This window comes from Lissotriton vulgaris, chromosome 8, assembly GCF_964263255.1.
Source record: "Lissotriton vulgaris chromosome 8, aLisVul1.2, whole genome shotgun sequence".
NCBI classification, from domain to species: Eukaryota; Metazoa; Chordata; class Amphibia; order Caudata; family Salamandridae; genus Lissotriton; species Lissotriton vulgaris.
This window is the reverse complement of record NC_141696.1, coordinates 428,224,108-428,239,620: the sequence shown is the minus strand read 5'-3', so window position 1 is coordinate 428,239,620 and position 15,513 is coordinate 428,224,108. Positions and strand designations below refer to the sequence as shown.

At 44.0% G+C, this 15,513-nt stretch overlaps 1 protein-coding gene across 1 annotated transcript in view; it reads right to left on the bottom strand.

Moving 5' to 3' along the window:
* JADE3 (jade family PHD finger 3) overlaps nt 1-15,513 on the bottom strand; it is a 225,772-nt gene that overhangs the window by 82,860 nt on the left and 127,399 nt on the right. The window contains exon 2 of the mRNA XM_086934199.1: nt 10,753-10,812. Coding sequence (XP_086790325.1) covers nt 10,753-10,801 — 49 coding nt within the window. The 5' untranslated portion in view covers nt 10,802-10,812. The remainder of the gene's footprint in view (nt 1-10,752; nt 10,813-15,513) is intronic.

The window sequence follows — 15,513 nt, the reverse complement described above, 5'->3', positions numbered from 1 at the left end:
TATTATTAAAAAATATACTCACATTTTCTTTCGACGGTAAAGTGATCCTTTCTCTATTTTTGATGCAGTACGTAGACGCACGTACGTAATCACGTCTGTTAGGGAGGCTCTTTCCATGAAGGACAGAGGCACAGAAGAGCGTGTTTAAGGTAAGTTTTCTTTTCTTTTTTTTTTAAACCCTCTCGTTGGGGGGGGGAATACTCCTCCAAACCCCCCCCTTTTTTTCCGACCTTTAACAACTCACATTCCTTTACTATGTATTTCGTAGTAAAGGAATGCGTGGTAAAGGTTATAGTGGTAACCACGCATGCGTTGTAAAGCATGCGTGGTTAGTGTATTCGTCGAAACGGCTTCGTTGTAGTGGCTATTTCCCCTCTCAAGAGCTTGGGCGAGACTCGAAGTCCAGAGCTGCTTTAAACAGCTAAGAAAATGGAGCTGCCATAGTTGATGTGGACAAGGCAGCAGCCCACTTGCAGGTTGGAGCTGGGCCCAATAATCCAAGGGAACGATACCAGGCCTGATCACACCCCTGCGAGGAGCAGAATGGCTACAACGCTATACTAGAGGGCCGAGGGGCAGGGGAAGACCCTCAAAGTTGAGTGGGGAGATTTAAATCCTAGAGATAAAACCAGCAATGCAGTTTTTTCCTGTCATCTGAAGTGACAGTGGTGATGGACAGAGCAGAGTATGATACCTGCAGTGTACGGGTGGCTGGGGGCGCATAAAACTGTGATAGGAGCTTTTGCAGCTGCACCACCTGAGACAGACTTTGCGTGAGATGCAGCAGGTGAGTGGGCTACTGTGAAATCTGGTGTCTCCACGGCCTTTCTAAATGCTTCTCATCCCAAGGGAACCTGCCAGTTTCAGCCAAATCTCAGAAGGAGAATAAACAAAGTGGATTAGAAGAAATAGGGCATTTGTGCTGCAAATGCGGCTACAGGGAGCGATTCTATTCTGCCAACCCAGACACAACCTAGAGAAATGTGGATGGCTTTGCTCAAGGATCTGCAGAACAGGGGTGGGGGGGGGCAACCCTTCAAGGGGCCTCCAAACCTTCAAGGGGACTCCATTCTGCCAAAGGCCACTGAATATCTCCGAGATATGAGAGACTCAGAGGCCCCTCATTGCATTCTGCAGGGAGACCCCATCATTTTGCGTTACCCCACTGCTGCATAAGTCCACCCATCACATTGAGACAAAAATGTTTTCAATTGACGGGGTGATGGATGAGATAAAGGGTCTGGTGACAAGAATTAAGCAGTGTGCGAGAACCTGGAATCTAATATGGACATTGCAGGGACAGACCACATAATTCAGGAGTGCTGTGAGCAGTGAACTTCTTATACTTTGCAGACGTCCACAGTAGTAGAGGGTCATCTATCTGCCCAAGAACACTCTAGTTGCTTTACTCCTCAGTTAATGAGTACCGGAAATCTTTGGCACAAGTTTTCTTGCAAAGAAAGTAACTGTACTCCCCAGAAAGAGATTCAGAAGATGGAATTTTGTTGGTGGAAATATCAGCCTCCGGAATCACTGTAGAGCTGCTGCCAAGAGGTTTAACATGCATATGGCAAGATGGGGTGTCTACTTGTGTCCAGACCCGAGCTGGCTGACTTTGCAAATGAGAAAAGTGCTACTGTGTAACAATAGTTTGTTCACCATTCAGGGCTATGAGGCTTAAAGGTTTACAACTTAACGATGAAATCTTGAGGGGGGATTTACAGTTTCTCACACTTTGACAGAGCTCATAATTTTATGTAAGGGTCACACGGAAGGGGCAGAGGTGACTGCACAAGGTGGAGCTTGTGCATGTTGCTCTCCCCCACCATTAGTTAAAATGGTACTATAAATTAATGTATCGGGTGTTAAGCTTCCTTTTTTAGGTTGAGCCTACTAGACCGCACAGCTTCCAGGCTGTGAAAGGCATATTGTGGACTTGAATCCCATCCACTCCTTACCATTGGTTGGCTTTACGGTCACTCATTTGCTGCCTCATTTCTATCCCAGCTTGTCAAACTTGTACTTGTCCTTGTCCTTTCCATGAAGCATCGCCTCTTTATCAGCTCTTTTGATTGGCTGGCTTGTATACTTACACTGCTTGTTTTTCAAGCACTACTTGTGTTCTTTTTAGTTAAGCACTCTACACGAGTGCATGTGTATACCAGTTGTTTTATGTATTTCTCTCTCCACATAATGCTCTTTGGCCAGTGTGCTTCTCTAGCCTGCCATGCCTCCCCCCCATGGTGCGCTAGCTCTCGTGCCATCCCATGTTGCTATCTCACCTGTGTACTTCTCCACACAACCTCCACATTGCTCTCTTGCCCGTTGCTTCTTCTCACCCTTGCGTTGCTGGCCCCTCTGCCCTCAATGTAGCTTCCTGCACACTCCTTTTCTGTCATTTGCTGTTTCTCCTCCCAAACCCATGCGTTATTTCCCTTTACCCGCACTTCAGAAAAACACATTCTTTTTTTTGCCTATCCAACATGCATCAGCAAAGAAAAAGAAAAAAATTGCAGCCACGTCATTTTGTAAGCAACAACATGTGGTGTGCGCCTACAAAATGACACTTCCTGGCCAAGCCTCAGGCTTTTCTCATTTAGCAATGCTGTACAACATTGCTAAAAATTATTGAGAAAGCCTTTGCCAATGCTTAGTATCACTGGAGGGGAAGCTCACTGAATATTTCTTATAATAAAGGGGGATACACAGTGGACATGTAGATGTTCTGCATGGGCCCCATGGACTTCGCTCCCTCCACTTCACGCCTTGGCCTAGTATTCGGCTCACTGACCCATTAAATATTACCATTAGGATTTTACTTGTTGTGCACAACATTGGTTATTCACCTGCGATGTTGGAAAGTTGATTTACTCAAAAGAATGATTGCATGACTCACAAGGCTGTACACCACAACTCGCCCAGCTACCTCACTCAAAAGCTGACAATCTCGGGTGGCTCTAGAACTACTAGTTCAAACAATCTTCTGCTGAAACCTCGAAGATTCAGAAAGGAAAAAACCTATAAACGCTCCTTTTCAGGAATGGCGCCCAGGATCTGGAACTCACTCCCTCCTGAAACCAGGCTCATCTCCTCCAACAAACTGTTTAAGAAAGAAGTAAAAGCGATCCTCATGGCTAAATACACATGATCTATTAACCTGTATCTCTCATGAATTCCGCTCCGTAATACCGGCCTGACCCCTTGGTCTACTAGTACTATTTGTATTATGACTTATTTGATTGTATATGTTCCCTCTTTTTACTACTTGTACCACTGGTATTATGACTTATTTGATTGTATATGTTCCCTCTTTGTATTTTGATGTACTACTGACGCACCTGTCTGACTTGCACACTGTACCTACACCACCTCAACCATTCCTACTTTTGTACTACTGATGCACCTGTGTGACTATACATCCTGCACGCACCTACCTCAACTATGCCCACCTTTATGTTATCTCCAAAAACACTTGCAGCACGTTTAAATAAGTATATGCTTACTTTTGTACTTTTATATTATTGGCGCAACGGTTTGACTATGTACCTTGTACTGACACTACCTCACCTTTGATCTACCTCCGGTTTTTCTTTGACCTACCTATGTAACTATGCACCTTGTACCCAACTACCTCAACTATTACATTCTATTACTTCATCTCCCCCTGTAAAGCGCTCTGATATCTGCAAAGATCTTGTTCGCGCTATATAAAACTTTCAAAATAAATAAATAAAATAAATAAAAGCTGAAATACCCGGCCAAGGAAGGTCCTAGAAAACATCAATTTTTCATTTCGAGAGTTTTATATAGCGCAGGCTGGTGAGCAGCCTTTACAATGCGGGCATTACCACGAGCTGCCATTACTACGCTGCTTTTACAACGCAAGTCGTTAGAACGACTTGCGCTGGAGGGCGCTGTTGGATAGGGAATAGTTTAATTTTCTATCCAACACCTTCCCTACTGTAACGTGGGCTGGAGTTGGAATAGAAAATTAAACTATTCCACTATTCAGCGCAAGTCGTAACGACTTGCGTTGTAAAAACAGCGTTGTAATGGCACGCGTGGTAATAGCCCGCGTTGTTGTGTCATACAACCCGCAGGCTAGACCCGGAGGTATCAGAGCACTTTACATAAGGTTCCACAGAAATTACAAAATTACATCCGTTACAGTTACATCAGTTACTAGAAAAACATTTCAAGAGAGTAGAAGACTAAATAAATGGAGCTTAAAATGGTAAGGGGGTGGGTAAAGGGGTAGATAGGGAAACACTTCCCAACACTAACTACCCTTCTTCAGTATACAACAGTTCCTCACCAAGGTGAAGAAAGAGTCCATTCTCATGGGCACAGTCTAGACTCCGACATGATCATACAATCTAGTCAAAGATCTTGACTTGCCAGTATCCTCGATTTACTACATTTTGCTGTACAACTTTAAATGATGAAAGAATATGTGATCAGGAAGCAAATATCTACGCCAAGCATATTCAAGATTGTTGAACAGCTATTTTTCAAAAGTAAACAGAGGGTCAAATGAAACCTCTCATCTACTACTGGCACTAAACTATATATTAATCAAACCAATGTCACTGCCCCTTTGATCTGGAGATGGATGTATTGCTAGATGTGCTGTTACAGTTCTAAGGTACATCACCTTAGCATCTGTTAAACAAACACGATGAGACAAACCTGAAAAGTGTTCACTTTTCAACCGGTGGTTTCTGTTGAAAATATAATCAGAAGCTTCATCTCACAGCAAAGATCTTCGCCCCAGTCTGACTTCTAAAAACCATCCTAGTAACCTTACTGATAAATCCTAAACCATTCTTCAACAATGCAACTCCGGACCAGCCAATCAGACACACGCCCATATTTTTCTATCTTGGTCAAGTTTACTGACCAGGAAAAAGTACTTGTATGTAACAATACTTTTGCAGGTCAGGTCTATTCTATATTCATAGGCCGTGCACCACCACCGCTATTGAGTGGCTGGACTTGGAAAAGCATCTCTTTAATGCTTTTTGGGTGTTGGCCTGCAAGGAAATCTTTGTGGGACAACATGAAACACATTCTGGATGAAGAAGACACTGTACACTAATAGGTTGTTACTCCTCAAAAGCAAGCATCTCAGTCTCGGCTCTCACATTACTCCAGAATTTTAAAGAAAAGACGACATCAGCATGTCTATCAACAATCTTTCAAGGCTGGGTTGGTTGCACATGGGCCACCATCATTTTCTCTAACTTTCAAAATCTCCTTGATGAAATCACAAGCATCAGGCTCTTAGGGAGGCAAGCCAAGCGGAAACAACTCACAGAATAACCCAGTAGTAGCGGTCTTTCTTTTAATCATAATATCCTATCTTCCACCACAATCAAGAACCTAGGATTTACAACGGGCGGCGAAAAACCTTCATGGCATGGCGCAGGTAACCTCAACAATAGCAAATGACCTATGGCACATTGGGGTCAAAGGAAACAAGCCTTCATGTTTATTTTGTCTTGTGGGCTAAGTAGATTAAACTCTCCTGCAGCATAAACCCGTTGAGTTTTAGTTTACAGTGCAGTTGTGGGAAAGGCGATTGCTTATGTTGCTAAGGGAAAATATGTACTCTACTAACAAAAGCACCTTCAGCCAAGCCCAATGAGGTTTCCCCCAACAAACTTCACAAAACCTAGCACTGCGCTCCCTTCAAGATTTTCATTTTGCTAGCCATTTTAGCCAAAGACAATTACATAAACGTAGCAACAAGCAAACACAAACCAAATATAACCGCGTAGTTTGAAAAAAAAAAAACAGGAAAAGTAAAAAAAAATTAAAGAGAAAAAGCTCAAAGGAAAACCAGGGCTGCTTCATGTTTGAACCAAAGTGAATTAATCGGTTTCACCACATTGTACATTTGGTGTTTGAATTTGCGAACAGCTTTTTATATGGTGTTTTCTACTACGGTTACGCAGTGTAACACTTCAAATAACAGGTGTGACTATGACGCAACTCTGTGGTACTTATGTCATACTCCTATGAAGGGTGAGGTCCCGAGTGTAGCCTGTAAACCTGTTGTGACCGTTACCAGCAGATTTAGGCAGCACATGCTCAGCTCCACTGCGCTATCTACTGCCAGTCTGCACTTTTCCTGAGGCTCTCATGTGAAACAGTCTGATGCAACATGCTGGAGCTATATGTAAGCCTAAGCACGGTGTGTAAAAACATACGCAACAAACAAATTTAGACTATTTCCACTGGCACTTGTCTTTTAGGTAGATTGAATCGAGTTCAAAAAGGTAGCTGCTGCACTTGTCAGGCAAAAAAGTGTAAGTTGACTGGTCTCTGGTCCAGTAGGTTTTCCAAAAGGTACTTCGGCAAATCTTCCCTTTTATCCTACAAGCCAAAAAGCATTTACTTGCGAGATGTCGTCTACGGACTACATTAGTAATGGTGGACTGATCAGGGTTCAAATCCTAGTTCCTTCACCGGCCGCACAGTGTTTATATTGTAAACGCTCCGTCCATCATCACCTTTGGTTTATCTTTGTTCGCCCTAAGTTGGCAGGGTATGCTCAGACGTGAGTCCCTTGCTCACTTTGCCACTGGATTCAAGCAAGCCGGGCTGAAGACGGCTGGAATGCCAGAAACCGGTCCTCGGAAGCTTGTTTCCGGTCCAGGGAAGACATGGCTTGGCAGTTCAGGCTGGACTGTTTCCATGAGGCACAGGGTCAGACTGATTTGCATATGGCCATGTCTGAACTGGGGTGGCAGAGTGGGCTAAAGAACGGTGATGGATTAAACCCAGATCTTTTGACTGGGTGTGAGTGTTTTATTCAGATGCTCCGTCCATCACCACCCCCTTTTGTACCGCACTGTGATTATGAGCAAATAGGTTTACCCCTCATGTGCCTTATTCAACACACGAGGAGGGGCTTGCAAACTGAGCAAATGTTGGTGGTATTAAATTTGAAAAATAAAGTTTGAAATGGCATTTACATTTAAGTACTTATCTAAACATTGCATCCACTATAGTCCGTTTAATGGAGCAATTTCTGATGCCAGACTACAATAAATCAATGAGTGAGGCAGATTCCCACTAAAGGGTATGGCTTGCTGGGTGGCGGCATTCTTATTTCTCAAGTTGCAAAAATTCCTCAGTGTCGCCGTTTTCAGTTCCTGGGTAAAGCAGCAACAATGAACGGACAGCTGCACTTTTCTATTCCGCATCAAGGAATACTAATTAAATGCATGCTTTCCTGTTCCAAGGTCCAAGTAGACATTTACTCGCTACAACCATATCCTACGCCACACCTTGAGGAAGCAAAGGCTTACTTGTGCACTAGCCTACAGCACGATGAGGAATCAAGGACTCGATGGTGTGTTATTTCTAAGTGCACGGAGGAAGCGACTACTCGCGTTAGTTCTTTGCTTTAGTACATTGAGGGAGGGCACACTGAATCACGGGTATGCTTTTCATCATTACTATGAGGAAGCAATGGCTTACTGGTGGTTGGCCTTCATTACACTGCGGAAGCAAAGACTCAATGATGCGCTTTCCAACATTACCTCGAGGAAGCACGGCCCACTGGCATGCTTTCCTACCCTACCATGAGGAAGCAATGACCCTGGGCCATGCCTTCCTGGAGTATCCTGATGAAACAAAACACACTGGATGGCCTTCCTTCACTGTCTTGAGAAAGCAAATGCATCACTGGTGTGCTTTCTTGCAGTACACCGAGAAGGAAATTACTCCCTGGTAGATGCTACTTCAGAACCGTGAGGAAGCAACAACTCAGTGATGTGCTATCCTCAAGCCGATATTCGGCTCTTCCTTTTTCTTATGTGCAACAAGATGAACATAAAACTGAAAATGTATCTAGAAGATTAATTGCCTTGAAAAAGCCCTTCTTGGCTTGTTAGCCACACGGGCAAAACACAATGTCGGCTGTTCTCTTGTTTTTCTTTTCTTTGACCAAAAATAAATACAGATCTAAAACGGACGATGCTTTTGGATTTTGTGATTTCATTCCCCAAAACTTTATGTATATACATATTTAGCACAACCAGCCTTGCGTACAATAATCTCTCCTAATTGGTGGACTTTGGGTTTAGCCACCTGACCGGTCTTGTGCCCGCAAAGATTTGAGTCCAGTTTGATTGTGTATGAACCCCAGCAGCTCACCCCTTAACAACGTAATCCTCTATCCTTACGTGCATGGAAGAACCAATGACTCACTGGTGGACTTTGGAGCAGACTGTAAGGAAGCAGTTGCTCATTGGGCTTTATGTACCCAAGAAGCAATGACTCACTGGTGGACTTTGGAGCAGACTGTAAGGAACCAGTTGCTCATTGGGTTTTTTGTACCCAAGAAGCAATGACTCACTGGGGGGCTTTTCTTCAGTACCTTGAAGAAGCAATCACACACCTTGAGAAAACAATGATCAATTGGTGCCCGCTCCTACAGCATACGGAGTTAGAACAAACACACTTATCTCATGTTTGGAGGAACACCAAGGAAGAAAAAACTCATTGATGGGTATCCCTACTGCTGTCCAAGGCAGCAATGGCTCAATAGCATACAATCCTACATGTAGTTGGGAAAGATACATTATTATCTTTCAGCCCTTGAAGACGTAGTGAATAGACCAGCTTCCTATTAACACTTCCATGAATATAACAACCAATTGGCAGAAGGAACCGTGGCCAATGTCACTATTTCTACTTTTGTGCTAAGGTCATGATGATTCCCTCAGCCTGACACATACACATCTTTGCAGAAGCGGACACATCACATCATCGCTATAGCAGTCACTCTTTTGTGCAAGTGTGCCACCACAACAAACCGCACATCAAATATTATTCAGCAACCTCTTAAGGCAAGAGGACGCTGAATAACATTCTAGATTGGGAAGCATCGCCCACCTCGCTGAGTGCAGGAATTGTGTATCAACATGTTTCGCTGTACGGAATAACCTGCTCCCGATTTATTTTATGTCAGTGTGTAGATGAAAGGATACGTTGCATGCAACTGCTGTTCTCGTTTCAGTGTGCTTCCGTTGCAAATAACTCTCGCCCTGCCAGTTTATCAAATGGTATGTACCTGTGCTTCTTTGTCATATCCCCTCTAAAAGAGTCTTGAGCGTCATCCTACGCACTCTTATTTTTTTAAAGGCACAACCAGCTACATGTACACCAAGCTGTACTCTAGCTGAACACACCTTCCTATGTCCCTAAAGCTGAGAGTGAGGGAAAGGATGACCCCTAACTAATTATGCCCCTGACCAGGGTGGGGAGTCACTTCAAATGACCCCACAGGAAGTCCAACATAACTTTAATAAAGAACTCGCACTATGGTCATTTATCTCTTTTAGGGTTCACACCAGCAGCGGCCTGTCATTATTGGCAGGAGGAGCCCCATCCCTGTTCCTTTCACGAGGCACCGAGTGTGTCACGTTGAGCAAGGAACATTCTGACAGACACTCACCAGGTCAGGGTCAAGCAGCCAAGCACTTTACATGTGCAAAATGCTCAGGCAGCCTGGCAGTCTCAGCCAAGCTTTGCCCGGCTGAAAATATCACAGCCTGAGGGTGTGACGGCATCAGCCCGGTAAAGTCTTCGGAGAGCATCCCCCTTATGACGAGGAAGAACATCACTGATAGACTCGGACCTCCGCCCTTCAGATTTGGGCGCAGAAGTACCCAGGTTTGAATTTCTAGCACGATGCCTGGTCACAGAGTGGAGTGGGGTCAGCAACACTGTTAAAATGTTATGTTAAAAATGTTTTATAAAGCCCTCGTTCACTGATTGGCTTCATGGTGCTGGAGCTAGGAGGTGCTGGTGGTGACACGGTAATGGTTATTCATAGGCCTGGGTGAACAACCAGGTTTTGAGGGATTTTCTAAATTTCAATAACTCAGAACTAGACCTAATTTTCAAGGGGATGGAATTCCAGAGCCTGGGTGCAAGCGTTGCAAACCTACTTCCCCCTTGTCGCTTCAGCTTGAAGGTAGGGACTGCCAGGAGTTGAAGGTGAGCCGAGCAAAGATTACGGGAGGGGGGGGCTCGGGGGGAGGGGGGGGGGGTACCGTGGATCAGGTTGTCTATGAATCCAAGGCCTTTGCCTTGCAAGGACTTGACACACTCACTGACCCCATCCTGTAAGAAGGTAAGGATAGTCCTCCTCTCATTGGCTGATCAATGATAAGGTCAATCAATGAGCTGAGGCAGCGGGGGATCTTCCTGCGGCCCCTTCCTTTTTGAAGCCTAACAACCAAGACCTTTCTGCTTCTCCCTCCTGCCACCCGATGTCACTGCGGCGGCAAGTCCTCGTGAAATGTTGGATGCATGTGTATATGTGTGAATGCTGTGTGAGCTTGTGAGGTTGTGAAGGCGTGTCTGTCCTTTTGAATGATCGGTGTATGTGTGTACACTTGTGAATGGATGGGTGAGAGTGCCTTTCTGGGAGTGACTGAGTGAGTGAGTGTCCACCTCATCAGTACTACACATTACAGGATGCCACTGGTTCACATGCCAGAGAGTGCTGCGGCCATGCTACTACAGGCACTCAACAGCCAGAATAAGATCTGGGCTGCACCATCAGCTTGTGCTATAGAGAGGAAAAGGCGTTGGAAAGAAAAACATTTAAAACCATAAACAAGTCAAAACCAAGAGACAGACTAGAAAGGTCTTTGACAAACATTTGTTTAAAGAATCTTATCAGCTGGAATTGAAACCATACAATTGTGAAGAGGGACCCACACAACTTACTTTCATTGTCTGAACTGTCGCTGCTGCTAACATTCCTGTGGCGTTTCATCGTGACGCATCCTACACAGAATGAAAAGGAAAGTGTTACACAGTCATTGAAATCAGTTACCACAAGCCAATACCCCCAGCTCAATGTGGAGCACCGCATTTACAGAAGTAAACCAGACGGGGCGGCCCACTTTATAAACAACTGCAGGTAAAGCTGTTCACACGTCATTTGTTTGAACCTGAGGCGCGGCAGCCAGAAGCTACCACAGACGACGTACGACATCCAATACCCAACCAACCACACACCCCTGTAGGGCATCTAGGAAGTGGTGACAGTCAGAGCTCTTCACAGCCGCTCCCCCCTCCAACACCACGTTTGTTTGCTACATGTGAAGAACAAGTATATTGAGAATATATATATATATATATATATATATATATATATATATATATATATATATATATATATATATATATATATATATATATATTTATTTATCTCAAGGACTGTGACGAGGAAGCGTAAGGCTAGATAGATAGATAGATAGATAGATAGATAGATAGATAGATAGATAGATAGATAGATAGATAGATAGATAGAAAGGACTGTGACAAGGAAGTCTAAGTCTAGAATTAATGAAGATATTAACGAATATTATTGGTAAGTAATAGAGCATCAAGAATAAGTAAAAGTGGGTTTTATTCATCCAATGCAGGCACCTGGTAATGAAAGTTATAAGCAGCAATGCTTCACATGTTTATAGCCAGAAGGAGCAAAAGCAACGCCTCAGGGGACACCCATGGCGAGTGTGTGCTGCGAACACACCCCGCCCATTAAACCATGTGCTATAAGATTACACAAATGCAGATCGGGGCAGGAAGTCGACAGACAAGATGAGAAAGGCTGCACCACAGACAGCCCAATGGCAATTTAGTGAAAAACAAAACTCGTATACCCACAGACAAGAGCACAGAGGTGTGGCCCGATCCAGGAGACAGAAAGACCTGGGGCCCTATCGTGAGGGACTGCGCTGACTGATGCTGAGCCGAGCGCTTGTTTTTATGCCCCCAGGGTGTAAAGTTAATTTAGTTCACCAGATATTTCTCGGACACCATTATTTTAAAGCGAGCAGCTCAGAAACGGGGGGAAACCCCTGCTCGCTTTTTCCTAGCTGTACTGTCTGAAAGTAAAGCACCAACACAAATTAACATCGGATTAAATGAATTCACTGCAGGCGGGAAAAACAGGCGCTTGGCTCTGCGTCAGCAAAACCCAATCAATATAAGGCCCCGAGGCTTGAAAGCACAGAACAAGAAAGGTAACACTCAGGACCCTCCTACTACCGGAAACTGAAACGCCGTATGTATAAAGGGAAGAGAGAATGGTGACAAATAAGCAGGACAGACTTCTACGGGTGGCGTCCGTCAGAAAGGGATATAGAAATCGTGTGGGAGCGGCAGAGAGCTCAGCGTTGTGAGATATGACTAGGCAATTTCACACGCACAACATGAACACCGTGTGCAGCAGCCTGAGAATTAACCAACGGACACGCTTGTAGCCCGAAGCATACACCGAAGCTATTTTTAGAAAGAGTTTGAAGTCTGCCAAACAAGAGCTAGCTTTCCATTTTCGTTAATAAGTCATCTAGTGCGCTTGAAGTGCGCTTCAAGTCAACATGGGCAGAGCTACCTAGAGGCACGCAACAAACGTTTTTCATCTGCAGCTTGTCTACTTTCCTGAGAGCAGCCGCCAAGAAGTTAAACACACAGGAAAATACTTAGCAAGCAGAAGTACCATTTAATTCAGAATTCGTTTGTGGGCTTAAAGCTCTGCAGCCACAATTTTCAAAACAGTGTGGCTTACTGGGTTGCAATTTTGAGAGCGTGGCAGCAAGTCAACAGCAGAACTTAAAGTTCTGTTCACATGTTATCATCCTGAAATATTCGCACGTGCACAGCCACAAAAACAACTACCGAGTGAGTGAGTGAGTGAGTGAGTGAGTGAGTGTGTGTGTGGGTGTGTGGAGTGGATGTGTTCTAATTTGATACAAAGAAAAGAAACTACACATCAAGGAAAAAAAAATGTTTTTCCAGTAAGTCCATAGTGGTCATTCAACAGGTCAGTCACACGGTCTACATTGGCTGAAGACTGCCTTCAGGAAGGATTCATGACTTTCAGTCCATCTGAAAAGGTCAGCCGAATCTGATGAAGCTGGGGAACAGTATCCCTCAGCTGACTGACCCGTTTCTTTGTCCAAACACCATCTGTCTTGACCGCTGGATAGATTTGGAAGAACTATAGGTAAGCCAGGAGGAATTCCCTTTCTCTGAAAAGAGCAAAAAGATCAAACTTCTTTGCTGAGATTGATCAAGCAAAATAGCCTACTGAATCCTATCTACTGCCATTAGTTCTCAGCATCAGAGTCAAGATAAGAAAGAGGGGAGGCAATTGATTGCAGGATATATCTAGATGACATCGCAACCGTAGCAGTTTTCAAATCACCTCAGTGACCAGAACCTCATTTTTCAAGTCTCGAGAGCTGGGATGCTTAAGGGGTAGCAAGTGTTGTGGCCCATTAAATTACAAGCAAGGCCTACCATCAGTGAAATGACATCAGAGAAAAGGGCCCTTAGGCTCCAGATCAAGGAGGAGACTAAAACCAATTCACGGAAACCAATTCACAGTCCAGTTGGGATCCGTAGCGGTATGGATATGCCATCCGTTTAGATGAAAAGCGATTGCTTTCTTGGATACAGATTTATTGGGGCGATTCCGGCTTGGGCCAAATTAATCGGGTACTATATCTTTCAAGGACGTCTCCGGTGAAGAGAACAGCACATTGGTAAGAACTCACCAGTCCAGCAGTATGCCAACTACAAATGTCACGTTCTTGTTAAACACTCTTGAAGCAGACTCTGAAGAACTAGTAGTAGAAACCTACATCTAGAAAGCCAGAAATATCCGATGCTACCTAGTTCTTGAAAGTATGCATCCTGGAGATCCAGAGAAGTCATGAATTCCCCTGCAAAGAGGATACCCTTTGAAGGAATGAAGTATTGCAGGCAGTCTTTCTTGAGGAGAACCATAGTGAACCCCCAAGCAAACTTCTGCTTTAGAACACACTGGAAAACACTTGATACCTTTTCCAAGAGACTTCTGGTGGGATATACACAGCTCCCCGGAAGAGATACTATAGGAACAGAATCCTTCCAATCACACACATGCTCTGCTACTGGAAAGTCCTACTGCTCAAGAGTTGCAAACAACTACTCTATATAAATATAAATGCACTCACTCACTCACCTTGTGGCAAATTTTTCCAGGATCCAGTGGCTCGTTCAATCTGGAATCATGTAAAAGACAGCCTAAAGTAAAGGATGACCCCTTCTATGTACTAGTTGGAGGAAATCTAGATGCCCTGATTCTGCTGGGCCTTTCAGCAGATTGTGCTACAGTTTACTGGGTTCTTGGGGGCGCTGAAGGGATTCAGTCACAATGCTATGCTAGTTTGAGTCCTTTGCTGATCAACTAAAGTCTACAAGGGCAGGTGGTTCTGCAAATCACTGAACCCTGCATCGTCTGACAACATGCACAATTCCATTGTGCTTTCACTCCTTTCTTCAACTTGCACAAAGAGTCACCGGGATACAGCCTCAGCTCACTGAGCATCCGTGTTCATCAGTATGCATAGGACACCCAGTTATACCTTCATATGTCAATGTTGGAAGAGTTCATTAGTTGGTGATCAGCCATCCAGTCTAACAGCCTTAAGACAGTCACCTGCTTTAAATCCAATCCCCAGAAGACAGAGTTGCTAAGATTCATATTTCAGATCTATACAGTTCCTTAGAAGCTATGGCTGCAGGAACTTTCAGTTTAGGTCTATGGAACTTGGGCTCATCTCAAGAAAGGGTCTAAGAGAATAATGAAGGGCAATTAGTTAAAGAATGCATTTTAACGCTATTCGTGGCAAATCTATTGCATATGCAAAAAGCATTGACAAAACCCATAGGTCTGGCTTCACCAATATTGCCACATTTTACTTCGTTTTTTGTGAAAACAGATCCACAAATAAAATTTAAGAGGGGCCAGGAGCCCAACCACCATCTCATAGCACTTCTTTTCACCCGTGAGCAGGCAAAATGCAAATATTCGCATTGAAGACATCCAAAGGATAAAGTGGGCTGACCCACAGCCCTAAGCTGTAGTGTGTACTGGGGTGGAAGCAAAACGTAAACAGCACTTTAACAGACAGTGCAGGTAGAGAGCTGACCAAAAGCGCCTCCATGTTTTTATGTATACATGTGTGTGTGTTTTTTTTTATGACGTTTTGAAAACAAGAGGCTGGTGAAAGAGGTGAAATGTTCTTAAGGCTAAACCTAACAAACATTGGCAAAGCCAATGTGTATGATATTGGCTGCCATCCTTTTGGCTCAGTCAACGCCGGCTTTGTGTTTAAGCTTTGTTGAGGCAGCTGCTGACCTATTGCCAATATTAAAATAATAATTTAATAACAGACATTTTTTTTCCTCGGAGAGCACATATTGCCATACTTGGACACTGAAGTGAGCAACTTTGTGTGCGGATGTGCTCTTGTGAAAGAGAGCAGAATGCCTTCACTTACTGTTAAGTTAGCCAGTGGCTGAAGTTAGCTAATCCACTGCCCCACGCTGTACAAGCAGAATAAAAATGTGAATGACAGAGTAATGAATGAAGAGGGCTGTAAAATACAAATTATTGGCTAAAGCCGGATCTAAAAATACCGCAAAATC